The sequence below is a fragment of the Hippoglossus hippoglossus genome, chromosome 15, assembly GCF_009819705.1.
Source record: "Hippoglossus hippoglossus isolate fHipHip1 chromosome 15, fHipHip1.pri, whole genome shotgun sequence".
Taxonomy (NCBI): Eukaryota; Metazoa; Chordata; class Actinopteri; order Pleuronectiformes; family Pleuronectidae; genus Hippoglossus; species Hippoglossus hippoglossus.
The window spans coordinates 10,515,620-10,543,019 of record NC_047165.1 but is presented as its reverse complement, the minus strand read 5'-3'; the positions used below and the strand labels follow the sequence as shown (position 1 = coordinate 10,543,019).

Below are 27,400 nucleotides of genomic sequence, written 5' to 3'. Positions count from 1 at the left end.
GGACAGAGACAAGAAAAGTATTAAACCACCATCCTGAAAAGGTTAGGGAAGATGAGGTGGTTCTGGTATGATTTGGTACCCAGATATGAGCACAGTAGGAAAAGAAAATTATCATCACAACCCTTTTAACAAAGATTTACCTAAAGATTCAAAGTTAGATTCCACTTAAAGAGTCAGATGTCATGGATGCAACAAATTATGAGAACATTCCTGGGTCATGCAACTTATGAAAGTTTCTTTTAACCTCTTTTATATTTATACCTTCATTCTAGTATCAAATTTTTACCTCTTCACCTTGAGATAAATCTCTGTCACAGTTTTTTTTTGACTTGGACAGAGACACTCAAATGCTTTGGGGGTTTTAAAATATGTCTCGCCTCTTTCCTTTTAAAGACGTGGATAATATATATATAAAAAAAGGCCTCAACAATTCAGACATTGAGATAAAAACTTGAAATGACTTCCAGTGTCATTAAAACAATCTTAACTGATTGAAACTTGACATCTTCATACTTTTTAAACTGCAGAGAGCTCTCTAACCCGCGGGCTCTGTCCTTGGCTTTCGCCTGCCGCTCTGCTGCTTGTCCAGACTGTGTGAACGATAATATAACTAATATGTCTCAAGTGGCCGTTGGGGAGATGGAGCACCACCTCTTTCACAGGGGTCTCACCCGCTAATGATGACCACCCACTACAGCCATGGCTTCCCTCGCCTCTTCACACATTCAGCCCGCACATGAGCCGCTGAATAAGGTCAAGTGTACGGAGGGGGGAAAGAAAAATCACAAAGGGCCAAGAACATCACTGATATATCATCAGAGCCATTGTTGCATTTGAGCAGATACCTGAGCTCGTCCATGCCCTTGATTTAAGGTATCTCAAGGACAATATCCCCAAAAAACACCACACAGACAGAAACCATGTTTCACCGCCTACTCTCTCGGAAAAAAGGACAGGGTTAAAAAAAAAAAAAAAAAAAAAGATCAAAAGAACGTTGGCTTACCTTGGGTCCAGTCATCAAGAAATTATTCACTGACCTGGAAAAGAAGACAGCTTATTCACTCAGGGAAGCTCAGAGTGCTTCACAAATTCCTCCGCTCACATCTCTCATTAGTGCGCTTTGTAACATGTTAAACCGTGACACCGGTGGGCATCCAAACATTACTGAGCAATATCTATACATTCGTAAGAGAAGGAAAAACTGTAAGGACATGTAGGAGCTGAAATATAATATTAAATATAATATCAATGCTTAATTAAATTAAATTAAAGTCAATGATGTTGGCTGCTGTTTATCCCTTATATTTGGAAATAAAGCAGATATAGATAGATCTTTATTGTCACTGTGCTCTGAGAACAATGGAAAGCCATTCAGCAGCTCTGCGGCATTGGATGGCATAAACAGATTTAATAATTAAAGAGCAACCAATCAGTAAAACAGTAAATAAATAAACCAGGAGACTAGCCTAACTGCAGCAGGAATGTATATGTATACAAATGTTGTTATAGTCCCATGAGCTCTTGAGTGTCTCATTTTCTGATACGGCATCAAGTCGGCTGTTAAAATGTCAATGAATTATTAATAAATGGTTTTAAATCCTCCAGTCTCTAGTTTTAAGTGATGATAGATGGTTAATAAATAGACTTTGGTGCAGCCCTATTGCAAGTAGATGGTAAAACCAGTCCAAATGAGTTTTAATAACATGCAAAGCCAAATGTTGGTCTTAGTAATGGTACAACTGATTTATAGAATATTAAAACAGGTTGTTACACTTATAAACCATCTATAAGGGTTAATACTTTATTAAAAACTAGTGCTGGTGTAATCAATGAAGCAATCCAGGTAATATTGGAGTTAAAAATGAAGACTAATTAAGGGATGTGCTGTTTTAAAAACAAACAATATACTATAATAAACCAAACTTACCAGCAGCAGCAGGACTTCGTGTGAGCCAGGAGAATGAAGATGTAGTAGAAAACCTCCAGATGCATGAACATCCTGCCAGGTGAGGTCCAGACGCTCCGACGATGGAGAGGAAACTGAGCTCCCTGCGCATCAGACTTCAGCAGTGGGCCTGCAGGAGTCGAGGAGGGGGCTGTGAAATGGAGCCACTCTCGTCCCAACGAGAGATTATCTGCTTAATTAAAGATTTTCCCTCTTCTCAGCCTCCGGGCCAATCAGAGGTATTTGCACCGGGGAGAGAGTGAAGTGATCAAAAGGGCACCCTGGGCCTTCAGGGCCGGACAACCGTGGACTGCCCTGCCTCCATTCAGCGGCGGATGGAAGATCAGTTTAATCCCGCAGAGGAAAGTGTAACACTGATCCCCCGAGTTTCTGCAGCTCCGAGGAGAGAGATCCAGTTTATTTAAATTATCTAACGCAGATGAGGATTAGGTGGAGGAGGACGACACTCTGTGACAGGACCAGAAAAATGTGTGTTTGTTTTAGAGGAAGTAATTCATGGCTGTAACAAAAGTGTGATTGGATCAGTTTATCGTCCTGAAACACGGGGACTGTCCCTCACTCAGACGCGTGACGCCAGGGAACCAGAAGTGTCGAGTGGCGTCAAATTATTTGCGTTAAATGTGCAGAATAAGCGATTTACGCATAAAAAACTAAAAGATTTCAACAGAGAGATGAACTGCACGTGGATGCGCAACAGTTTCTTCGTATAATCATCAAGAATATCGAGTCTAGATCTACGAAACTATTGGATGATGATGACTGCAATACTAATATTACTGCATTTCTATCTCATGCGGTGTAATGATTATCACAATAAGGAATCAAATCATAATATTGATATAATAACAAATGAATAATCAATCTAACAGCTATAATCCGTGGTGGTGCATGTTTTTTTTTAATTATTATTATTTAGGTGGTTTTATTCATACGTTTTTGCAATTGCCTGCAGTTCTGCAATCTTCTCATTGCAGACAATATTTAACAACAACATCCAAAAGGTACCTTTTCGATGTTTTAAATTCCGTAGGTGCCTGTGTCTGCAGAATTTAAAGGGTCAGAGAATCCCCCCATCAGAAAACAAAAAGGAGGATTGGGACTGAGCCATTGATCAGGTATGATAGGCTACATTTGCATCACTAATCCAGATGGTCCCTATACAGCTGACAGTGAGATGAAGGGTTATTTCCCACTAACCCCATCTGACCCACAGGTCCCTTTCCCCCTTTAGGAAACGTCTTGTGTGCAAATTAGGATTAGAGCAAAAGTGATTTGGAGGAGGGGGAGGAGGAGGAGGGGGGTGATGGTGGTTCTGAGGGATGTTTTTGGATTAAGATTTAAAGAGGAATGACAAGTAAAATGAGACAAAAGTGGGGGGGTTCATCCTGTTGTTTTTGGCTTAAGGAGATAACCTAAAAAAAAAAGTGCACAGCCAGTGAGAATAATAACTACTAGCAAACTTGCAACAGGCTTTGTGTTGTTTGTGCATTTCTAACTTGGAATCACCTGAACAGAAATGTGACCTTGGACATATATATAAATATATATGAGAAATCGTGACAAAGTGAACATCAGCAGCAGCAGCAGCAGCATAATACATTTTCACAAGTCCATGTTGCACAAGTGAGAGAGTGACCAGAGCAGAGCGTCCGAGCTCCAGCTGACTGTGTGACCACACTGAGGTGTTAAATGAAGAGGACGATGGCCTGACAGTCAGCAGCCAATAGACACAGAGCTGATGTCACCGACAGGGTCAACAGGGATCAATGCTGCTAAAGTATTTGGGCTCAGACTCACTGTGGTGCCTGTGCTCTGCGGACTGTTTTCTGCCAAAAAACAAAACACATGTATTGTTCTCCCACAAAACAAAGGAGGATGCACTGGGGAGGCTGGGTGGATTTACTGTGAAGGGATCCTCCAGCAGAGGGAGCAAGTGCGCAGATGTTTCAAATGCAGGAGGTTTTCTCTCCTTGCTTCTCCTCCTCTGAAGACGCCAGGCTCACACAGTGGGAGCTGCCATGAATTTGATCTACAGGCCCTAGTTATTGCAGACAAGAAATTTAGATATCAGCCTGTTGGACGATACCGTGCTGCTCCCAGCATGCAGACACACAGTGATGAAGAGCCTGTTTGCAGAGTTGAACACACAAATAAGTGATAAAGAGCCTGTTTGCAGAGGTGAACACACAAAGCCGCAGAACACCCCACACACTGTGCTGTATCTATGGAAATCTGCTCTGTAGGAATCCTCAAGGAATGTCCGAAAACAATATCTGAAGACATTTTAAATATGTACAGTATGCAGGTGTCACAGGTGCAAAGGCCACGGCCCTAGTCAGATGAGGGTGAGACAAGTGAGCCTGAACGGCACAGGTACAGTAGATCCCAATCATGTAGGCGGAGCCGCCGTGGCTCTCATATGTCATCAGCAAGATAAAGATACAAATCTTCAGAGATTCTTAACTCCTGTTGGACCAAGTCTGGCTGATCACTATGAAAATGTTGTAGACAGACATTCACCATCACTTAAAACACATCACTGTGATGCATTATGGGAACATTTTTACACATGGTTATAAGCCTGTGTGCTTTTTCACTTATGAAACTAATTTTTACATTTAATTCTGCTGTTATCACTTTATTTCTGAAAATAACAAATGTCACACTGCTTAGTTTGAAAACATTACTTTTTACATGTGAGCAATTATATACACTACCGTTCAAAAGTTTGGGGTCACTTAGAAATTTCCTTATTTTTCAAAGAAAAGCACTGTTTTTTTCAATGAAGATAACATTAAATTAATCAGAAATACACTCTATACATTGTTAATGTGGTAAATGACTATTCTAGGTGGAAACGTCTGGTTTTTAATGAAATATCTACATAGGTGTATAGAGGCCCATTTCCAGCAACTATCACTCCAGTGTTCTAATGGTACATTGTGTTTGCTAATCGCCTTAGAAGACTAATGGATGATTAGAAAACCCTTGAAAACCCTTGTGCAATTATGTTAGCACAGCTGAAAACTGTTTTGCTGGTGAGAGAAGCTATAAAACTGGCCTTCCTTTGAGCTAGTTGAGTATCTGGAGCATCACATTTGTGGGTTCGATTATACTCTCAAAATGGCCAGAAAAAGAGAACTTTCATGTGAAACTCGCCAGTCTATTCTTGTTCTTAGAAATGAAGGCTATTCCATGCGAGAAATTGCGAAGAAACTGAAAATTTCCTACAACGGTGTGTACTACTCCCTTCAGAGAACAGCACAAACGGGCTCTAACCAGAGTAGAAAGAGAAGTGGGAGGCCCCGGTGCACAACTCAGCAAGAAGACAAGTATATTAGAGTCTCTAGTTTGAGAAATAGACACCTCACAGGTCCTCAACTGGCAGCTTCTTTAAATGGTACCCGCAAAACGCCAGTGTCAACGTCTACAGTGAAGAGGCGACTCCGGGATGCTGGCCAATAAAAAGAAAAGATTGATATGGGCAAAAGAACACAGACATTGGACAGAGGAAGATTAGAAAATAGTGTTATGGACAGACAAATCAAAGTTTGAGGTGTTTGGATCACACAGAAGAACATTTGTGAGACGCAGAACAGGTGAAAAGATGCTGGAAGAGTGCCTGACGCCATCTGTCAAGCATGGTGGAGGTAATGTGATGGTCTGGGGCTGCTTTGGTGCTGGTAAAGTGGGAGATTTGTACAAGGTAAAAGGGATTTTAAATAAGGAAGGCTATCACTCCATTTTGCAACGCCATGCCATACCCTGTGGACAGCGCTTGATTGGAGCCAATTTCCTCCTACAACAGGACAATGACCCAAAGCACACCTCCAAATTATGCAAGAACTATTTAGGGAAGAAGCAGGCAGCTGGTATGCTGTCTGTAATGGAGTGGCCGGCGCAGTCACCAGATCTCAACCCCATTGAGCTGTTGTGGGAGCAGCTTGACCGTATGGTACGCAAGAAGTGCCCATCAAGCCAATCCAACTTGTGGGAGGTGCTTCAGGAAGCGTGGGGTGAAATTTCTACAGATTACCTCAACAAATTAACAGCTAGAATGCCAAAGGTCTGCAATGCTGTAATTGCTGCAAATGGAACATTCTTTGACGAAAGCAAAGTTTGAAGAACAAAATTAATATTTCAAATAAAAATCATTATTTCTAACCTTGTCAATGTCTTGACTATATTTTCTATTCATTTTGCAACTCATTTGATAAATAAAAGTGTGAGTTTTCATGGAAAACACAAAATTGTCTGGGTGACACCAAACTTTTGAACGGTAGTGTATATGATCTGTAATATATAACGAATCACCAAGTTTCGATAATGACATGTTTTATTCTTTATGCCATATATGTTTCTTTATGTCATACATGTTTCTAAAGTACCTTGTTGAATAGTTATTTATAGTAGTTACTATAATACTTCAATAATAGTCCATTATATGTACAGGTTGTTGTTGCAGCATCCCAGATAAATGATGTAATAGAAAGGGTATGATCATATTTTTTTATTCAGTATACGAATAAGGAATATTACAGAATTCCAACAAAACCAGCAAAACATACTTTACACAAGTAGAAAATTTGGTTTTATTCATTGTACACATACTGCGGGCAAAAACATTCTTTGAAAAAACTGTGCCATTTTAAGGCATTCAAAGTTGAAGAAGTTAACACTGTAAAAAAAAAAAAAAAACTTTGCTCTGTAAAAGAGGAAGTTGGACAAGTATTACAACAGTATTGTTAATGATATTCATGACTAGTTTGGTTCTTGTATAAGAGCAAAGTATTTGATACAGAAAAATGAAATCATAGTTCAAAAGCATTGTTTTGTTGAAAGGTCCCTCTTTTTTCAATATAAATAGGGGACAACAGGTTTTTCAAGTTTTCCTTATAAACAGATACCACACAGCCGAGATCAGACAGAAAATTTAAGCACTAATTATTTTTCATAACTCCCACTTTTAGTTTATTTATTTTCTTAAACAGATGTGCAACCCTCGTAAGGCATTTGGTCAAGAGTCCTGGCATGTTTCAGTAATATCACAGAGCACAAAAGGTAAATTCACCTCTTACACCTGCGTCATTGGCCTTATCTGAGGGAGAGGGAATCAAACAACTTAGTGTATATAAACCCAATACAGAATAAATGCAAATACCTCAGTCTCTTCAGATTAAGAGCGAGCAGTCTGGTTCTGTGTTTCAGTTCAGAAGCATCTGAATGAGGAGGATTAATGACGAAGTGTGAGGCGGCTCAACGTATATGCGATGCTACGCCAGAGCGCTCCTCATCAATCCTCATCAAGAGACCCTCAGGCAGTTTGGAGACAGTGGGTGTGAACGCATCCCTACTTTCAGCCAGGGTCACTCTTCTATGATAAACGGGCCCTTGAAATATCGGCCTTGAACATAGCAGCTTCTTTTTAGTAAGACTACAAGCTTACAAAAACGAAAATGAAAAATAGACAAATACAAGGATTAAGCTCCACTCCTTTTGGAATGGGACAAAGCACTGACAGAAGTTCAGAGTGAAAGGCCCTCAGTCTGGCTTGTAGAAACACCACACTGTTAAAGATTTTCATAAAGCTCTCCAAAAGTGCCAAAGACTGTTAATAAATAGCACATTAATAAATAAGAGATACAGTAAATTATTCTGTAATATCGGCTTTTACACAGCGCTCACACAGACCAGTTTGGCTGTCTGTCCTACCACTGCCAAAAAGAAGACTTAAATCCTTACTTAGTCTCCTTCATTCTCTTTGTGCCTGTTTTGATATTATGGTGAAAAAAAGCTGTGCTTGCACGTGCCGCCAAAGGGGCCGGCTGTGGCTAATAGTCAGTGAGGACACTTCAAAACTTATAAGAGACCCACACAATTTTATGAAAAAGGTCAATAGCTCTTTGAAGCCAGTATTAATCTCAGGAGGAGTTTTAACTTATAATCAGAAGCATGGCAATCACCACCCCACCACTGAAATGCTGCTATACCTGTGGCTACGTTCTGTCTCGGTTCGACATGTCGGTATCAGTTGCAATCGAGTTCGCAGGCGAATGGGACTCAGCCACTCCTGATGCTGCGGTCACCCGTCCGCTGAACGCGAGCCGTGATAATCTCCTTGGACACCCTCTTGCACTCCTTGGCCAGACCCAGGAAGCACATGGTGTCTATGAAGGCAGTGGTGAGATTGAGCTTGCAGCCGAACTCGCTGGTGGAGTAGTCAAAGGGGAATGTGTGATGGTAGTTGTGGAAGCCTTCCCCTGTAAAACAAACACAAAAAATGTCAACAGGTTCAAGGGTATAATATACATGTAATATGATATTATGTAAAAATGTAATATACTTTATAATGAGGAGAATTATTGTGATATGGTGAATGTACAGTAGTTTAAAACACATGAAATGTCTGCTGGAGACAAACACCATGTAATGGAGGCCAAAGTGGAGACTTATTTTTAGATGGGAAAACCTTACAGGCTGACTGTCACATGATGACATTTACAAACCATCCTAATCAGATCTGCTGAATGAATCTGTGTAATCATTATCACGCTGCATGGTTGTCATGGTTACAGAAAAGATGTTCCTATATAAAGACTTCACTGAAAAGCTGTGAATCCCAGCGAGACCTGCAGTAAGACCCTGTAACCAACACAGGTAATATGTAAGTTTATTCAGGGCTCTTTGGGATTAAGTCTAAAACTTTGGTGCAGCGTTTTCCCCACATTACAATGACATTCTGACTATGTTCAAACGACTGATTCCCACCTCCTGCACCAAGTAGAAAACAATCCTGATGGCGTTTTTTGTGTATCTGGATGTTCGGATATCATCAGAAACTTTCATATGAGAATTTAGGTGGAAAATACTTCCAATACTTTTTCTTAAAGATGCTCCACAAACATACCGGTATTGGCGTTTATGTTTGCTGTTGTTTCACCTTTATTTTACGGAATAAACAACGCAGAAAAGATGTGCATTTATGTTTATATTTTAAATAAAGAAAAATATGTATTTATTCTTAATTCAAGTTCTATATATTTGTTTGTACTTGTTTTATTTAAAGTTATTTATAACAAAGTTGATGACATTTGCCGCGTCACGGTGTCACCAGTCACCACAAAAAAGAACGTTTTAACTCTTCCGACACAAACGTACTGAAAATTACATCAACATCCACGTCTAAAAGTGACTTATTATAATTATTAATACAGAGCCTGAACACTAAACACCTCAAAATGTTTAAGTAAAAACAAAGAACCAACAAATGACACACAAAATTACACAAACTTGAATGCAGCTAAAACTGTAGGATAAGTAGGTCATCAGTATGCTGTTTCCTTACCCATGGCGCTGAAAGCAACGAGCGGGTTTTCCCTCGGGTTGATGGTGGTGTCGTAAGGCCTGTTGCCCCATAAATGTGCAGCGCTGTTGACCAGCCAGGTAGCGTTGAGCACAACGGCGTATCTCAGGAGCCCGGGGACGAAGTATGCCACGGACAAGGATTCACCCCAGAAGTACCAGGGCACCACGGTGGGCACGACGAAGCAGAGGAGCAACACAGAGAGCTTGTAGTGACTGTAAACAAGAGAACAACCATCCATCCTCACTTCTCGTATCTTTTTTAAATCAAACCAGAAAAACACCAGAAAACACCAAACGTTGCTCCTCATTGTGTGATTTGCACAATTTGACCCAAAAAGCAACATCAACATCTGTAGACACGCGTCCCATCAGAGACCAGTTTTTTAATCCTTCGTTGTTATGGGAGTGATTATAAACATGGTAACACAGTTATGTACATCAGTTCACTGTACACAGTTGACAGGGCCTTTGATTGGGTCACTCATGCCAATGGTAATCCCCTTTGCCTTAGAGCACAAATGAAAAACTGGGACCGCTTCCAGAGACGAGTAGAAAGGTTGACAAATGACCAGCGAGTGGACGCTGCGTGAGCACGCTGTGATTCACTCCCTAGAAACGTCCCTTATCACTGGATCTGTCACTACGAGGCACCTCTGGCCCGTATGAGCCACACGACCACATCCTGTCTGAGCTAGAGGGGAAGTGACTACTAGTCAGCCACTTGCAAACCCCGGAAATAAATGTACATGTAACTATAGGTCATGAATGATATATTCAATATCAACCTTCACTGCTAATTGAGGAATTTGATATTCATATATCACTTTAGGAGGGAAAGATGTGAACATCCAAGCACCAGCATCAGCCCTTGTCACCAGAAGCTCTCAAATCTCTTTGTATTTCCAAATCGACATCTTTGCCGGCATCTTCTATGTGTGTGGCATCTCTATTTCATCCTGGGATACTTGTATTCACTTTGTTATTTAGTTTTTTTTAGTGTTGTGTCTGCTGTGTCATCGACACGCCCACTCACTTGCTGTGAAGTTTTCTGACATTTTCCTGCTGTATTCTCTCATGGGCTCACTGACATTTACAAGTTGGTTGGTAGTGAAAGTTAAATGTCCAGAGCAACTGATTGGGACATTTGCATGTTCACATAGGGCTCCTCTGAATAATGTCAGGAACATATCTGGACTTTAGAGCATGTCTGATAACAGATATACAGTCAATGACATCCTAATCGTTAATGATGATTGTTCTTTTCCGATTGGTTTTTAGTTCTATGACCTCAATGATTTTTAACACAGATCTATAAAGGAGAGTTTTACCATACGCTGAAGAAAGACATGATGTAGATAGTATGAATGTTTGCCATGTTTTGTTTACCCGGAATAAACATGTTTGCAGAACCTGTGAATCCAGTAAATCTACATAAAAATATAATGTCTGTAGGTATGTGTGCTCACCGTCTCTGAAACATAACCACTTCATCTGCCTTCAGGTCCAACAGCTCCAGCTTCTTTCCCTTTTCGATGACGTCGGGATGCTTGCGAACCAGCAGCCATCCGATGTGGGAGAAGAAGAACCCCCGCAGGGCATTGTGGGGGTCCGCATCTGTCTCTGAGTACTTGTGGTGGACGCGGTGATCCCTCGCCCACTCGTATATGTCATTCTGCTCACAGGGACAGACACAGGCAGAGATATAGAGGATTATATGAGGCACCCCTGGTATGCACAATCAGATTAAGGTCAGGAATCATGTGGAAACAAAACAATAAATGTTTACGGCTCAGATTACATCATTTTATTGACATCAATCAATAAATCCCCTCCTGGCATCTTTGATAACATGTATGGGGCAAGAAGACACTTGCTATACTTCGTCTATAATGTGTTTAGACTTGTGAAACTTTCAACATATGAACATAGCAACAGCCTCATGTGGTCAAACCCTGCACGTGCATCATTCTGCACAGAGGAGGTGGTGGATTATTTGACTCTTTAACTTTACCTGAAAGGACATCGAGTTGGCGAGGGCGAGGAAGACTCGCAGGGGGAATGAAGCCTTGTAGGATTTGTGGCTCCATAATCTGTGTGCGCCGGCAGTCACGCCGAGGGCACTGAGGAGGTAGCACACTACCGCTGGAAGGAAGAGAGAGGTGGAAATGTTAAGCAGGAAGTGTCACCACTACCGTGAGATTACTTTTACACCCCCCGAGGGGCAGAGTCACTAGGACGCCAAGTTCTTTCCATTACTACCCAGGAGGACTGTGAGAAAAGTCACGTGTGTGCGGAGATGGGACGGCGCAGGGGCAGCTCTGCCCTCTCGATTTTGTTTTGCTCCTCTCAAAAACACACGCTGAATGTGTTGACTATGCGAGGCCCCAGACAAGACGACACAGGATTTGAGAAGCGGGGGCTTCTGGGCTGGCAGAGAGCATTCTGTTGTGGTGCCATGCATGCAGCCTCACAATGGGATGTCTATGGGAAGGCTGATTGTGCTTTGTCTTCCCCCTGGTGAAATAATATGCAGCTCAGCATTGCAATGAGAGGGGAAAAATTATGCAGCAACAGAGTGGACACAAAGTTGGGACTGTTCACGAATCTGAGTCATGCCTTTACATAAGTTTAAACAGAACACAAAAAACACTAATTATTTAGCAAAGAGCGAAAGCCACATACTTCGGACAGCCCAACAAGTAGTTTACACGCAGCTACATGTCAGGGCTCTTAAATACATGAAAAGGATGTCATAGATTGGCAGGTTTACACAAGCGTGGACGCCTATAATGAAAATCACAAGGCCAAGGGTGACGCATTCTCCATTATTCCCAGTGGCATGACCCCTCGAGCGGTGTGTACTGTATTAGCAGTGATCTCACAACATCAGCACATTCTGTCCTCTGCCTGTGGCCTGTAGGCACCAGAGAAAACCCAGCTGCGGAGGCTGAAACATCGTGTGCGCCACAATACTCACTCCAGGCGAGAGTTGGCGCCGAGGCGGAGGGAAGGAGGACGAGTCCGTAAAGTGCGCCGGTGTGCAGCAGCGTCATGAGGATGATGTTTCTCCACACCAGCATCCTCGGAGGTTTGGGTCCCTCTTTCTCCTTGTAGGTGTCGTCGAAAACATCATCCGCCGTCGCCGTCGTCGTCGTCGTCGGTAATTCTGCCACGGCGTCGCCGTTCTGCTGCTTGTCGCCGCCGCGGTGCTGCTGGCGTTCCCTGGTTTCCGTCTCGGTCATTTTCGGGGGGCTGAGGGGAGATTTTCCTGTGTGAGGAGCGCAGAGGGGGAGAGAAAAGACGGGGAGAAGTTGGTGAGATTAATGCGCACAGCAGGATGCAAGAGCGGAGAGCAGGGGGAGAGGCAGAGAGCGAGAGAGAGCGAGCGAGAGAGAGAGAGAGGGGGAGGTACGGCGGCTGGCTGAGTACATGCTGTACTTCGCAGTTCCGCTATGCAGCTGCAGCGCCCTGAGCCAAGTACAGGCTGAAAACACGAGTTATTATTCCATGATGACATAAACTATTAAGTATCTCAGCCAAGGACCCCCGCCCCCCCCCCCCCCCACCCCCACCCCCAACCACCACCGCCACCATCACCACCAGAAAACATTCAGGTCCCTCATGTTCAGTTTGACAGAAACACAAGAGAAATATCTGAAATACTTTAGACTTGTATACAAATATTTTCACCATGTCAACATTATAATAATCATGTTTCACCCCGCCCTATGTATTCATTCATTCCCCTTGGAAAATTGTGACTATTCCGTTACATTTTTTTATAGTTATGTAAGCGAATACCACATGAGAAATATGTTAGAGAGAATTTAGACATGAATTAAAAAACATTTTCACCATGTCAACATATAATACCGATATATCGTGTTCATTTTAACTGAATCTGGAAACTTTTTATCTGACCCTCTACACACCTCATGTTCAGTATGACATAGCCTCGTATTGAAAATATGTTCACCATGTCAACAGATAAAAACCACATATAATGATCATTTGTAATGTCTGAATCGGGAAACTTTTCACTGATCCCTTACGAGATAAAAATAATTCATGGGAGCTTGTCATGTTCAGTATGCCCTATTTGTTTTACATTTCTACTTAGTTATGTAAGATAAGAAGTTAAGAAAAATGTCTTTAAAAAGATATTAGACATGTATTGTACCATTGGCTTCTTATTGGCTCAAACCAGTGTTATATGTAATGTTGGACGATATGGTCAAACATCATTTCAGGATTTAAAAAATTGCATATTAATAATTATCGTGATAAATGGCACATTATTGTAAGTTCGAAAAAACACATCTGAGGTAGATCAATTATTTGTTATACGTCCTCACAGTGCTTGCAAAATGCATAAGCAACATAACGATATATATAAGCCTACTGGACTTCCGTTATATTGCTATCAATGAAAATTATATTGTGAATACCGATATTGTTTTATCGCCCATCCCTATGATCATGATAGACCACCGTCTCTTGTGTTTGACTTCCACTTTACACCACATGTGCCAAATCTCAGTGGTCAAGGTTGGATTACAACATGCCCAGGGGCCAAAGACCCTCAGCGGCCCCCAAAGCCCAGACATTTGTTACACATGAATACCTCACATTTGTTAGACAATATATTCAAATAGATTTTATTGTCCTACAAGTCAAAGACACAAATCTCTTGAGTTTCCTGTCTAATAAAGCTGGAGAAAGTTGCAAGTATTCACATGAAAAGCTGCAATTGGCATTGAGTTGTTGGCATTTTATGTAATTCAATAATTAGTTAAACTATTAATCAATAACCAAGATTGTTGCCAATTCTTTTTCTAACAGAGTACTACAGATCACTGGTTGGTTTCTGCTTGAGGGGAATAATGAAACAGCCATGTAAGCTATACTATGGGGGTCAATGGGGACCCAACTAACTTTTGCCCCAGGGCCCCCTGGGAGGTTAATCTGGCCATGTGTGCACCCCCACAGGTGCAGTGCTTAACAGTGATGCCTTCATGTACCACACGGCAGCTGCACAGCAACACACAGCAGAGCATTATGACAGTAATGACTCATCATAAAGGGGTGTGAAGTGCTCAAACATCAGTGACACATACAATTTGACTAATACAACTTTTAAACTTTTAAACTAAAATCAGCTTATAAAGTCTCTTTAAGAGAATAAAATATGGCTAATTTTATACTCACTGTGCGCTGTGCTGTTTCCTTACAGAAGAATGTAGATAAAGATGAAAAATAAAGATGTGTCGAGTTGATCCCCGGTTTCTGAAATCCTCGCTTTTTCCTATTCCGGGGTCTGTTTTAAAGCAAATGCTCAATGGGGAAATTGATGTCACAGACTCTGAATTTCCATTGGCTGTTCGCTTAACTGATGTTTACCACCCTCAGTTTTTTATCATCAGTCTTATCATAAGAGGGGTACTGTTACCCAATCATTTATATGATCGTCTCCACTCTTTTATCTGATGAAATAGTGCAAGAGGTTGCAGACACCATGATGTCAGGCAACGTTGACATTTGTACCCATTAAACCTGAAATAAGTGGGACAGCACTTTGAAGCCATGATTTAACAAAGTTTAGATTTTATTTTCTTAAGGACATAACACCACATGATTGTTTTGTGAAAATATATATATATATTTTTTTATATTCACTTGTGAAAAAGTTTTCCAGAGCAGAAGTTAATTGTACTAAAGCACAAGCCTGGTGACATTTATGTACCCAGGCACCCTGGCAGCTGTTGTGGGGCTATTATAGTTCAGTTCCCTGACTGAGTGTTTACCCTGGCACTGCCAGGATGATTTAAGCATAATCATCCCATTACTTCACGCAAGGAGATAAAAGAACATCCAATCTTCGAGCGCTGTCGTAATGTATGACCACACTTAAACGATGGTGACCACTAACGGTTAGACTGTTCACACACCATGTTCTGAACTTTAGTGAACTGATATGAATGGGATGGACCAACAAGGGGCTTGTGCAACAGCTGTTTTCACCCAGTTTCCTTGAGGGATGGAGGCAAAGAGGCAGTAATGACACCACCTATTGCACAAACACAGCTACTGCAGGGCAGACAAAGCGGCAGTTCTAACAGAGATTGTGCACAGTTTATAGTACAATGTAATAAATCTAATGTGATAGCCTCAGATAAAGACAGTGTAAGAGATTTCATAGTGTAAATGGTTAATGAAAAAAAGTCCGTAACAGATAAACGGAAATGAGCGCACACCTCCACGTCTTCCACTTAAATTCAAGCTGCACCAAATTGCACTCACATATATGTTTGGCCCTTTTTGCCTTTATTGACAGGACCGTGCAAGTGTGAAATGGGGAAAGACAATAGGAGAATTATTCCCTGGGAAATTTATGAAAATGTATCTCACATAGACATATCTCAAAATGCTAAAGAAAGTGAAAAACTATTCTATAACTATAAAACTATTGGATCTGCCCAAGATGAAATGGTTTCTTTCTATGCCCATGTCCTGTCCTTGCACCAAGATTCATAGAAATCTATTCAGTGTTTTTTCCCATAGTCCTGCTGACAAACAAATAAATGGTAAAGATGAAAACATAACCTTCTTAGCAGAGGTAATTATCAGTGGTACCACAGAGCCCTGAAAGGATGTCTAATCAAGTAAAAAAACACCCCTGTGTATAGATAGTGGTGGTTACAAACACCTATTATCATCTAGCAAATGTAAATCATTATTCAACCCCGTGTTCTCCTTCTAAAGCAGCGATGTTGGTGAAAGATTAAACCCGTTAAACCTTTGAGTGTGACACATTTGCTACCGCTCAAAAAGGAGCACCAGTTCACAGTGAGGAGTGTGTGGGAACATGTCCACAGGCACAGCCAGAGTAGGAGAGAACGCGTCTCCTGTGAGTTTCTTCTGCATGTCGGGTTCACAGCAAAGCTCCCTGAAGTTCCTCATAGCCTCTCCATGTGGTTTACAGGAGACGTAGACCAGACGGCGGATAGAAGGCTGGTTTCGTAACGCTCGGACCACTCTGGGGTGCAGGCCAGCCCGAGCAGGGTTTACCACAGCTGTGAGGCCTCCACCTGTGGAGCTCAGCTGTGACATGAGTCCAGGAAGCACCACCTCTGCCTTACCAGGAATAAACTCACAGTTCAGGACGTTATTGAAAGCTGCGTTGTGTCTTGCATCTTCCACTGCCTGTTCTATGAGCTCTATACCAATAACTTTGTCCACTCTGGATGATATGGTAATACCAATAGCACCTGTCCCACAGCACACGTCTAGAAGATTAGCACCAACTTTCCTTCTTTCTCTGCCTTCCTCTGTGTTTGGGACACACAGGTCTCTCACTGTGCCATAGAGCACCTCAGCAGCCGCCTGGTTCACTTGGAAAAAGGCATCAGCAGAGATGCGGAACTTGAATCCCAGCACCTGTGAATGACAAAAGACATAGGATCAGAAATGAAAACAAATCTTAAAGTCAATACTTACTACTCTCCCCAAATTCTTACTCAGCCAAGCAGATTATGTTTTCATTGTCGTCTGTCTGTCTGTCTGTCTGTCTTTCTGTCAGCAGGATTACTCAAAACCTACTGAACTGATTAACATAAAATCTTGTGGAGGGGTGGGGAATAACCCCTGTAAGAAGTCATTGAATTTGGGTGCGGATTCAAGAATTTGTACTTTCTTCAACATGGCCAGATAGGGCGTTAGCCTTGGCAGAGGAAGGTGCTCTCTGAGCGGCCTTCTGGGTGTAACAATTCTGAAACTGTGATACAAACATCCACAATCTCACATTGCGATACAGGGCAACAGAATCACAATACCCCAACATGCTGCCACAGCAGCAATTGCAGCCTCTTGAGCTAAACAAATTTTCAGTTTCACCTCTGTGTGAGTCTCATATTTTGGTGCATTCATGATTAAGTGATCAAATATGTGGTTAATGTTATGCTTGTTTAATTAGATCAAGAAGGATAATAACCCAGAGAGAGCAGACTCCCATTAAAGTCAGTCGACTTGAAAACCAAAAAAGACTCGGCTCAAACTATGGCACAAACATCAAGGTTTGATATTGTTAAATCCCTACCAACTTTACATTTAGAAGTCATCTCAAACAGGTATTTGTAAGTATCTTTTACAAAAGGAATTTTTCCAGTATTATTTTTATTGTTGATAATGAGAAAACTGTTTCTTCAAATCTGTGTCTTCAGGATTATGTCACTTAGAAACTATGACAACAAAATATATGTATCAATATCTTTAAACAAACTAAATTTGTATTAAGATTAAAAAACAACTAACTGTACGAGAGAGTATGAAGATTATGAAGTTACAGAAGTCCCTCACAGATTCCGTGTTATTGTGCCCAGTTGGTCCATATTACCTCCTCGTATATGTGTGGCTGACCATGCAGCAGCTGGTAGGGGGATTCCTCATGAGTGCAGCGAGTCATGCTACTCTCCTGGAAGAACAGTGAATCCAGCTGACACACTGATCCAGGACCCTGCGTGAAGTGACCCACCAGGTCCGCCTTGTGGACCGCCACCTCCTCTTGAGTGAGACTCTGCGGATGGAAGTAGACTATAGCCATGGTGCGGCCCTCCGTGTTGGTCCTCACTGTGACCTCTCTCCAGTGACCCCCGGTGTGGAACTGCAGGCAGGGCTCTAAGGAGGATTGGCGGATGAAGTCCTGGTAGCATCTGGCCACTTGTTTGTGCTTCTCCGGCATGTTGAGCAGGTGGTCTCCATTGACGCAGACGATGTTCCCCTGCCGGCCTGTGCCCACGTAGAATCCCACCGTCTTTGGGTTTCCGTCCACTCCTCTGTTGACAGAAAACGTGGACTTGTTGCGGTAGCCGTCCCTCACTGGGGAGGGCAGGATGGACAGGACGGGGAAGCTGAGTTTACCTCTCGCCGGGGAGAAGGACTGTGATTGATGCCTGGAGAGCTGAGACAGTATCCTCAGCTGGTGGTTTTGCTTGTGCTCAAGTTGCTCCTCGTAGCTGAGCCTCCACAGAGGGGTGACCACATCCGCCAGCCTCTCCTCCCACGAACAGGGAGGTTCCTTCTGACTTTTTCTCTGCTGGGGCTTTGACTGTGGTTTCCTCTGCTCAGCTAAAACACTGTCATCAGTTGAAAACAACAAACATGGAGTCCTGGGCGAACACAAAATGTTGCATTTGAGAAAAAAGACTGACCTGCTGCGTGAAGCTGCCAGCACCATTTTAAAAAGTCAGAGAATGCGCATTTAAGTTTAAAAAACATATAATCTACATAGATTGGTTTAAATATCAGGGACGACCAGCGTGTTTTAGGAGGCTTTCAAAGGTCTGAAGGGTAAAGTCGTTTCACTTCTCATGACGTAGAATTACAAAGACCTCTTCCTGACGTCACTTCGCTGCGACCCGAGGCAAGTAAACATTTCCGCTGTGTCGCGATGGACTCAAACAAGGACGAAGCAGATCGGTGCATCAAAATAGCCCTGAACGCGATCGGCAACAATCAACCAGACAAAGCCAGGAAGTTCCTGGAGAAGGCGCAGCGCCTGTTTCCCACGGATCGAGCCAAAAGTACGTCGAAATACGTGTGTTTTCTGCGGTGGTTTGTGTGTCTGACGGTGGGCCATGGCTCTGAAGCCAAATTAGCTAACGTTAGCATAACCGTCTTAACCGTCACACCACCTGCCCCCGACCGATGCTGGTATTTGTAGTTTTCTCAGACTCCAGCCACCACTGTCCATCTTGATATATTTGGTTACCCACGGGCTTTAAACAGCTTTTTCTTATTCGTAGTTCACATTTCAGCCTCGACGTCCTCGGTAGCCGCTACGCTGCTAGCCTTTAGCTCGCTGTGCTAACTGCCAGGTAAACACATACGCGACTGTTATCCTTGACTAACGTGGCTGCACTTTCTTTCCAGACTTGTTGGAGTCGTTAGAGCAGAATGGGAAGCCTCCAGAGGAGAACGGCGGCCCTGTGAACGGAGACGGGCCCGCTATGAGGCACCGCGGCCACGGAGAGCAGCCGGATGGGTCCGCACCGGGGGCCACAGACTCGGCCAAACCCTTCACTGCAGAGCAGCTCGAGGCTGTCAGAAAGTCAGTGCACATGTGGATCTGTCCTGTTGTGTTCTCTACTCAGTGCTAAAACTACGACAATTAGTCTATTACTTGCATCATGGGCAGTCTGCAGGGTATTACTCCAAGAAAAACTCAAAACCTAATCATGATTCTGCTTCTCCAATGTGATTATATGTTGTTTTCTCGTTGCCACGGTGAATATCTTAAAGGTTCAGTGTGTAGAAATTGGTAGGGAAGTTGCATGTTGCAGCTTTATCCAGACAAAACACTGCATCGCTATTGCATCTGAGAATTTGCAAATCACATCTGTTGTTTCACATTTCATTGATGAGTTGGTCAAGTTAATGTGATTTGCAGCATTACTCGGTTTCCTGATATCAATCAATAACTGAGGGTATGTTGTTGATTATCTTGTAGCATATACTGTCAAATCTAGGATTGGGGATGTGGTCTCTGATAAGTTGACCAAGAAGGTAGAAGCACAGATTTTTTCATGAGTCAAATAACCTAATGTTAATACTGCTTTTACTGTGAAACTGCATCATTTGTGATGCACATTGTAATTGTATATAACAAACCACAAACCACATGATGCTTCACAAAGTAAACATAGGGTTTTTAAAACAGTCTAAATTGTTAAAATAGGCCTTTTGTCATATAATATTATTTGAAAATGGCAAACTCAAGTGAACATAATGCATCCAAGTAAGTGCAGAATAATTTTCATCTGGTAAACTCAGATATCGCCAATAGTATGTTGGTTTAACGACGTATAGCTATGAGGGTTGTAGATGTATGTTCTGTTTTCAGTATTTTTATTTATTTGTTTGTTTTCCCCACAATCCTCTTAGCGGTTAGAGTCTAACCATATCTGATCACTATTTTTTGTTGCAGAATTAAGAGCTGTAAAGATTATTACCAAACTCTGGGAGTTGAAAAGACAGCCTCTGAAGAGGATCTTAAAAAGGCTTACAGGAAGCTGGCCTTGAAATTTCACCCAGACAAAAATCATGCACCTGGAGCCACAGAGGCATTTAAAGGTAAATTAAAAGTTCTCTCGGCTGCTGTTCTATGGGGGACATGTAAATGTCATTTTAATAAGTGGACATTTGTGTGTGTCTCTTTCAGCTATTGGTAATGCCTACGCCGTACTGAGCAACACTGAGAAACGAAAGCAATATGACCAGTATGGAGAGGAACGATCACATCCAACCAGACAGAGACACCAGCGTGATTTTGAAGCAGACATTTCACCTGAGGACCTCTTCAACATGTTCTTCGGTGGAGGCTTCCCGTCAAGTAAGTAGAGGCCAGGTGAACGCTGTGTCTGTTGGAATCTTGTATTTTTGGTTTACATGCCTGACAAACCCATTTGACATGAGGGTGAGCCACTCAAAGCCATCAGTTTGCCATCAGCAGTCATTGGACCTTGTGTCGCCATCACTGGTGGTTATTGTGCGTTGTCTCGAAACGCTAGCTTTACTCAGCTCTGAGACTGATGTGATCTTAGGTAGCTGTCTGACTGGCTGTTCAGCCTCATTTTCAACCACACCTTCTGTTCCACAAGCCAAACAATACCAGCTGATGCCAGTGCAAAGCAAAGCTCAGTGCAACTTCGAGCAGTAATTATCTATTTAATATTTTATAAGCATATTGTGCATCATTGTGCTTTGCTTGTTTTGTTTGTCTCTGTGTGATAAAGTGAAAATGCAGACTTCAGTTATTTCAGCTGTAATTACTACATTCATTGCACTGCTATATAATGTGATATATATACTATTTGGCGGAAACCAATGTCTTGAGAATGGATCATTCGATGTAGGTTACATGCTTCACCAGCCTTGTTAGAAATAAAATTCTGCCTGTAAATATACTCATTGAAATACTTTGTTCCCTCTGGCACTGATCAGACTTGGTATAAACATCAGTCTCGAGTGATACGATGACAAGTGGACAACTCTAAGTACTTCAGGTGTCACCTCGTATGTGACACCATGTATGTCTCAAGTGACCACGTGTGATAGGATCTCACTTCCCCACGTTATATGCAAATAAACACAGGCATGATTTAAAACAATACTACATAAAATACTTTTGATGCATTATGAAACTTTAGCGGGTCAGAGGACATCAACCTATTAGGCTAACCTTTAAATGGGGCCCATGACACATTTTTGGTCACACTGCTAAAAGAATGGGGCCCAGACAACCTCTGAATGTGGTCTGAGTGATCAGAGCTCAAATGTGTCTTGGGTGCGTTCACAGCTGAACTAAAAGTTTTCCACTTGTCATCAAACACCTGAGCCACGTGTTTATACCAGTTCTTAACAAGGCCTTTGTTCGACGATGTGATCGTTATAATTGAATTGACTAAAAGCCTTCTGATCTCCTCCGATAGCTTAGTCTCCACTCTGCTTTGTGACTGTTTATATTTTAATTTTTTTTATTTTCTTACATTCATTTTAGGTAATGTACACGTTTACAGAAACGGAAGAATGCATTTTGCACATCATAACAGACAAGAAAGACGAGAACAACAGAGAGATGTAAGTCCTGTCTTTAATATTTCAGTCACACTTGAATTTGATACCAGCTGAGAATACTCACTTCTCTTTTTTTTCTTCTCTCTGGACAGGGAGGACTGGCACTCTTTGTCCAGCTGATGCCCATCTTAATCCTTATCATTGTTTCTGCTCTCAGCCAGATGATGGTTACCCAGCCTCCTTACAGCCTTAGCTACCGCCCGTAAGTGGCACAACAATCCTAATGCTTTCTGAGTCCGTGTGGAAATGCATCGACGTCTCTCACTCTGTTGTTGTATCTCCTCCTTGCCTTAGATCAGCTGGACACATTCACAAAAGGCATACATCCCACCTGAAGGTGCCTTTTTACGTGGGAGAGCGTTTCAATGAAGAATATTCGGGGAATAACATGAAGAATTTGGAGAGAAGTGTAGAAGATGACTATATCTCCAACCTTAGAAACAACTGTTGGAAGGAGAAGCAGCAGAGTGAGTTCACAGAAACGCTGCACATCACACTTATTTTAATTTTCAATTAATCTGCTGGTGATTCTCCTGATTTTACATTTTTAAGCCTTTAAAGCTGGCTAAAACAAATCAGCTTTAAAATTGATGCAGAATAATTTACTACTGATTGATTAATAATTCAATAAATTATCTCAGCTCCAGGCTAAAGTAATGCAGCTGCATAGTATAGTACACCACCTGTATTTCAGCTGGTTTTCTTTGCTGACTTTGCTTTTTAGTTGATTGTTGGAATGCAATGACGCATCTTTCTGGAGAATCAGTGACATTAAATCTGCTCCTAAAACTTATCTCTAAAAAACATTTTACTAATCCTGGTACGGCATTTTTATTACCTACACGTCATCTGTTATGTTAGTTTTATTGTTTTAATGTGGTATTTTAATGTTTTATTTCTTTATTTTATTCCCTGATCTTGACTTAGTCCTGAAAAGTTATTATCCTATTTCAACCTTTATATGAGTTAGTAAATCTGTTTTTAAAAGTTCATTATTGTTATTCTATTATGGTATCTTGTTTTTAAGAGTAGTTGACTGAAGCCCAGTGTTGCTAACTGACTTGCTGTCCTCTTGTGCTTTCAGAGGAAGGCTTACTGTACCGTGCTCGTTACTTTGGGGATTCAGAGTTGTACCAAAGGGCGCAGAGAATGGGGACGCCCAGCTGTTCCAGACTATCAGACATTCAGGTCCTATTGGATGGCTAGAAACCACTTGCACATACATGGGTAAGTTGCACGAACATCACAGGGACATTAGAGTTGCTAATATGCACAGTAAATGACCTGCAACGACTTTGGTGTTTTGCATGTTTTATCCCACCATCTACAGATACAGACACTCACTTCATAACTGTTGATAGTTTCTCCAGAGCGCATATTTTTGCATTGATTGTCAACGCTGCAGGCCACTGTCGCCATTCATTTTAAGCCATTACAGCGCATATATATATTTATTTTCGTCCTATCGACTGACAGCTGATGCTCGAGAGGCAGCTGTGCTGCTGTCTCAGATGTCTGGAGTTTCCCACAAACTTTTTACTGCAACCACAAGGAGAGCTTTTAACACAGGCCCCGCTCACAACTGCATTACCATGTGATGACAGAACTTTGACCAATAAAGACGGATCAATAGAGGCAACTGATGGGTCACTGTGATGGATTACCTATAATCCAAGGGTCGAGCAAGGGTCAAGTCTCTGCAGGTTTTACACCGAACAAAAACTCTTAGCCACCTGTATGTAGGGAGTGTATTTAAAAAATGTGTATGAAATGAAATCCGTTATATGAGATGTAAGAATAGTAAAAGTTGTAGTTGAGTGGATCAAACATGCAAAATCAAGTGATCAATTTCATCTTATAGCTGCTCCACTGATACAGAACATTGCACAAGTGATAGTGGTAATGATTGAATAATTGATTTGGTGTCTTGTATTCACATGTAGTAAAAGTTTATCCTGTGGAAAGTGATTGCTGCATAATAATCCCTGATTCCTTTGTTTTCCTCAGGTTCCTCTGTACTTGAATCTAATTAGAAGAAATTGGTCGGAGCCCACTCAGATTGAAGCATATTTCTGCGGCAAAACCAAGAGAATCAAACATGCCTTATGTGCAGTGGGCGACAGACCTCATCAGGGAACCTCTCTGCAACTCGCTGTAGATTGACTTCCTGTAGAACTGTGAGAAGCTTTGAGTTGACTGCTGACATTTTCTTACTCTAGTGTCTTCGGGGTGGCGAGAGTTCACTGGGCATCCGTGGAAAAGTAAGAGCATATTTGAACAGTAACGAAGCTGCTAAGTTTAGTTTTCTCTGTCCAGATCTTTTTTTGTTTTCCTTAAACATTTTGAGAAACCTCATGGCCTTCTCATAGACAGACGTCTGAGCCACTCACAAGGAGCGTGTGTAATTTTTATAGTTCTTACCTATGTAAATATTCATTTTACTTTTAACAGTTCAGGGTTTATTGAAGTTAATATCATATACTATAATGTTATGTGGATTCGCTTGTAGTCTGTTGGATCATTGAGTATTGAAAATCATTGCACAAATAAAACTAAACCATATTTATTAAATTAACAAGCTAAAATTGTACAAAGGTTTCTTTAAATTAAATTTCTTCAATGATTGATGGGTGCATATCTTTTCTGTAAAACATTCAGGCACACGCACACAAACACGTACTTTTACAATGAGCTGATGTGCTCGTCCCAAATTCATACTGCATCTTTGAATCTAAAGTGTGTTAATAGAAAAATTAAGTATAGTTAAAGCAGACACCATGTGTACTACACACAGCCAATTTCATGACTGTGCTGTTGATACTGTTCTGTCAATGCAAATAACAAATAACAAATAACATACTAATTGTTATTAACCAAGACATGATATGTTTTCAGCTGTGTCTGTGTTAACTTGTTAGCAGAATTATGCAGAAACTTATAAATTGATTTCCACCGAACTTGATGGGGAAATGACACCTGGTCCTGGGAAGAAACCATTAAATTTTGATGCAGATTAAGGGGGAATTTTGATTTTTTTTCTCTTTCTTTTACATTGTAGCACGGAGCATGTTTGCAAAAATGTCGGCTGTTTTTAATGTAGAATTGTTCGGCCTTCACATATGCATCTGAGTAAATGGACTGAATTTGTGTAGCTGTTTTCCAGTCTTACCTACCACTCAAAGCTCTTTACAGTAAAGTCAGATTCCCTCATTCACACAGCACTACTATATGTAACGCTTATACACCATCGGTATAACAGTCAGTGACAGCTAGGGGTTCAGTATCTTGCCCTTTGACAATTTAGAACACAACCACCAACCAAACCATCGACACATGACATTTCAGGTAATCTTTTTTGGAATGCCCCTCACCACATCATGTGCCAAAGCTGAGTACTGAGTGCAGTTCTAGTTTACTAAATAAAGCACAGCATTTGTATAAAATGTTGTTTTTTTCTGTTTACTAGCTGCTATCAGTGTGCTATGATCATTAGTGTGTACAGTGTGTCACTGTAGCAAATGCTTTATAGCAGGGGTCTTAAATGTTTTTCAGGCCAAGGACCCCCAAACTGATGGAGAGATGGAGCAGGGACCCCCTACTATATATATTGTATAAAATTGTGTTTGATGTTAAACTGGGCCTAGTGCCATGTATAAGCATAGCTACCCTGTTATTGTGCATTCAATACTAAGCTATTCAAATAATACACAGGTTCATATATTCATGTTTTTATTTTAAACATGTGCAAGGTATAGGAGCTGCAGTGTGTGCATTGCTGACTGAAAGATAACGTCTTCTGCCTCCATTTATCCGTTCGCTATTTTATGTTGGATTCATGTTAATGTATATTTAAAGACATTTAAATTAGTGGGGAAAAAATTGGTTGAAAAAAAAAAAGATAAAAAATTGTCTAATCAACCAAAAATTTCGCGGACCCCCTGTTGAAGACCTCTGCTTTATAGGATTAGTCTGGTAATGGGACACTGTTTTCACAAAGAAGAAAATCGTAACACAATTCAGTAGAAAATAATTTATTTCTTTATGTTCTTCGAGTCATGTACAAAACAACACAGGACAAGTTTTGGTTGATAATATTTGACTATCAAATACTTAAGCCAGTTCCCTTCAGGGTGTGACTTTACATTCATAGGAAAGAAAGCGACCCATGTTCAAACATGAGTCTTCACTGTTGATTCACCTGCAGACAGGTGAGTAGCAGCCATGAGACTTTAGCTGGTTCCAGGGAAACCTTAGTCACACGTTAATGCACCCACAGAGGTGTACGTGTTGTTTCAGGGCAATCTGGTCAGTGCCAATTGACATTACGTTGCTTCTTTTTCATGTTCAACATGAATTTAGTTCAGCTCATCGAGGAGAGAAGTGCTTGGTCAGCAGCACTCTTCAATCAGCACCTCCCCTGAACTATACAGTTTCCTCTTGATGGCCCTGAATCTCCTGCTCAGCCTCAGAGTGCTCCGGGGCCCCAGAGGCGTCCCAGACGTCTGCGGGGTCCTGCTCCCCTTGAAGAGCTTCTGAACCCTTGGCCACAACCCGCTGGACTCGGGTCTGAGCACGAGGGTCACGTGGAAGGTTGGGACCAGGGTGGCATCTACTGCTATTTGGTCCACAGTGCACAAGGAGCCCTGGTCCCCCCTGTCCACGCACAGGTCGATGAGCGCTCCCCTGAGGCCGCAGGGCTCGCATGTAGCCAGGTGGAGCAGCTCCTGGCTGATGCTGTGCAAGAGACAGTCGGGTAGGATGAGTTTGGAGCAGCCCAGGATGTGGGAGGCATTGTTGAGGCTTTGTGTGATGGTTGCACGGACATCTGTGGCTAGGGCCTCCTCCAGGGGGTCACAGAAGATGCTGCTGTCAGACTCTGAGAGAGACATGTCTGCTAAAGATCCTGAAACAAAAGAATACAGGTTAGGCTCAGCCTAAACTTAAAACTCAGTTTTATGGTGGTTAAAGATAGAAGCAGGTCAGTAAAAGCTTTAATCTCCTTTCACTCTTTGTTGCTCTATATTCAGTTGTTTAGTTTTTTTGATGTGCAAGTAAACATCTCAACAAAAGATTGATTTGCATCAACACAAACAAAAGACAATGGGGCCTCCTGCTCCAAACAAAAGCCAGTGACACTCACCAGACTCGCTCCTGCAGCCCTGCTCTGCTGTGACCTGCTGGTTGATCCCCTTCAGCTCGGCCAGCCTCTGCAGCAGGCTGCCCCAGGACAGCCGCTGTGCGCCCCTGTCCTCCGCCGGAGAGGGAGGAAAGCTGCCGTCCAGGGACTGGTTGCAGGAAAAAGACATCTTCACACAAAAAAACAACTAAAGAAGGGACTGTTAGAATACAGAAAGAAAGAGACGGTGCAACAGTGTCCCGTAACAGTGGGGCCCCAGAGCTCCTAACACCAGACCAGCTGGAAAACACTGTAACAATGGA

The 27,400-nt window shown here is 41.9% G+C and overlaps 5 protein-coding genes across 7 annotated transcripts in view; 1 reads left to right on the top strand and 4 right to left on the bottom strand.

The window, feature by feature from the left end:
- wnt8b (wingless-type MMTV integration site family, member 8b) overlaps positions 1-2,381 on the bottom strand; it is an 8,512-nt gene extending 6,131 nt beyond the window's left edge. The window contains exons 1-2 of one of the 2 annotated variants that reach the window (XM_034609389.1): positions 1,928-2,380; positions 1,004-1,037 (exon numbers count right to left, since the gene is read on the bottom strand). In XM_034609389.1, coding sequence (XP_034465280.1) covers positions 1,004-1,037; positions 1,928-1,998 — 105 coding nt within the window. In that variant the 5' untranslated portion in view covers positions 1,999-2,380. Of the gene's footprint in view, positions 1-1,003; positions 1,038-1,927 lie in introns of both variants that reach the window. The other variant, XM_034609390.1, reaches the window with a different exon arrangement.
- A 4,080-nt stretch (positions 2,382-6,461) lies between these two features.
- Positions 6,462-14,597, bottom strand: scdb (stearoyl-CoA desaturase b). The gene is made up of 6 exons (XM_034607893.1): positions 14,540-14,597; positions 12,309-12,599; positions 11,343-11,473; positions 10,798-11,003; positions 9,312-9,544; positions 6,462-8,226 (listed from the first exon to the last, which is right to left on the bottom strand). The coding sequence occupies exons 2-6, from the start codon at positions 12,571-12,573 to the stop codon at positions 8,027-8,029; spliced, it is 1,035 nt and encodes a 344-aa protein (XP_034463784.1). The 5' UTR covers positions 12,574-12,599; positions 14,540-14,597; the 3' UTR covers positions 6,462-8,026.
- Positions 14,598-15,969: 1,372 nt separating this feature from the next.
- trmt2b (tRNA methyltransferase 2 homolog B) lies at positions 15,970-18,723 on the bottom strand. Of its 2 annotated transcripts, none has more exons than XM_034607886.1 (2): positions 17,724-18,723; positions 15,970-16,768 (listed from the first exon to the last, which is right to left on the bottom strand). In XM_034607886.1, exons 1-2 carry the CDS (start codon positions 18,561-18,563, stop codon positions 16,148-16,150), a joined length of 1,461 nt encoding a protein of 486 aa, XP_034463777.1. In that variant the 5' UTR covers positions 18,564-18,723; the 3' UTR covers positions 15,970-16,147. The 2 variants fall into 2 exon arrangements, with proteins under 2 accessions (XP_034463777.1, XP_034463778.1); XM_034607887.1 differs by having other exon boundaries at positions 17,802-18,700.
- Positions 18,724-18,745: 22 nt separating this feature from the next.
- dnajb12a (DnaJ heat shock protein family (Hsp40) member B12a) lies at positions 18,746-25,110 on the top strand. The gene is made up of 9 exons (XM_034607892.1): positions 18,746-18,909; positions 19,259-19,436; positions 20,313-20,458; positions 20,547-20,717; positions 21,885-21,964; positions 22,054-22,163; positions 22,256-22,428; positions 23,046-23,188; positions 23,969-25,110. Exons 1-8 carry the CDS (start codon positions 18,777-18,779, stop codon positions 23,165-23,167), a joined length of 1,113 nt encoding a protein of 370 aa, XP_034463783.1. The 5' UTR covers positions 18,746-18,776; the 3' UTR covers positions 23,168-23,188; positions 23,969-25,110.
- An 866-nt stretch (positions 25,111-25,976) lies between these two features.
- Positions 25,977-27,400, bottom strand: LOC117775068 (DNA damage-inducible transcript 4 protein-like). The gene is made up of 2 exons (XM_034607894.1): positions 27,102-27,400; positions 25,977-26,864 (listed from the first exon to the last, which is right to left on the bottom strand). Exons 1-2 carry the CDS (start codon positions 27,265-27,267, stop codon positions 26,350-26,352), a joined length of 681 nt encoding a protein of 226 aa, XP_034463785.1. The 5' UTR covers positions 27,268-27,400; the 3' UTR covers positions 25,977-26,349.

Bases quoted from the DNA above. Each gene is read 5' to 3' on its own strand.
- dnajb12a (XM_034607892.1), top strand. From the start codon at position 18,777: ATGGACTCAAACAAGGACGAAGCAGATCGGTGCATCAAAATAGCCCTG. The intron at 18,910-19,258 runs GTACGTCGAAAT...CTTTCTTTCCAG, and splicing joins TCCCACGGATCGAGCCAAAA to ACTTGTTGGAGTCGTTAGAG. The intron at 20,459-20,546 runs GTAAATTAAAAG...TGTCTCTTTCAG, and splicing joins AGCCACAGAGGCATTTAAAG to CTATTGGTAATGCCTACGCC.
- LOC117775068 (XM_034607894.1), bottom strand. From the start codon at position 27,267: ATGTCTTTTTCCTGCAACCAGTCCCTGGACGGCAGCTTTCCTCCCTCT. The intron at 26,865-27,101 runs GTGAGTGTCACT...CTTTTGTTTCAG, and splicing joins GGGCTGCAGGAGCGAGTCTG to GATCTTTAGCAGACATGTCT.
- trmt2b (XM_034607886.1), bottom strand. From the start codon at position 18,563: ATGGTGCTGGCAGCTTCACGCAGCAGGTCAGTCTTTTTTCTCAAATGC. The intron at 16,769-17,723 runs GTAATATGGACC...TGTCATTCACAG, and splicing joins AGCCACACATATACGAGGAG to GTGCTGGGATTCAAGTTCCG.
- scdb (XM_034607893.1), bottom strand. From the start codon at position 12,573: ATGACCGAGACGGAAACCAGGGAACGCCAGCAGCACCGCGGCGGCGAC. The intron at 11,474-12,308 runs GTGAGTATTGTG...TCTTCCTTCCAG, and splicing joins GGCGCCAACTCTCGCCTGGA to CGGTAGTGTGCTACCTCCTC. The intron at 9,545-10,797 runs GTGAGCACACAT...TCTTGTTTACAG, and splicing joins GTGGTTATGTTTCAGAGACG to TCACTACAAGCTCTCTGTGT.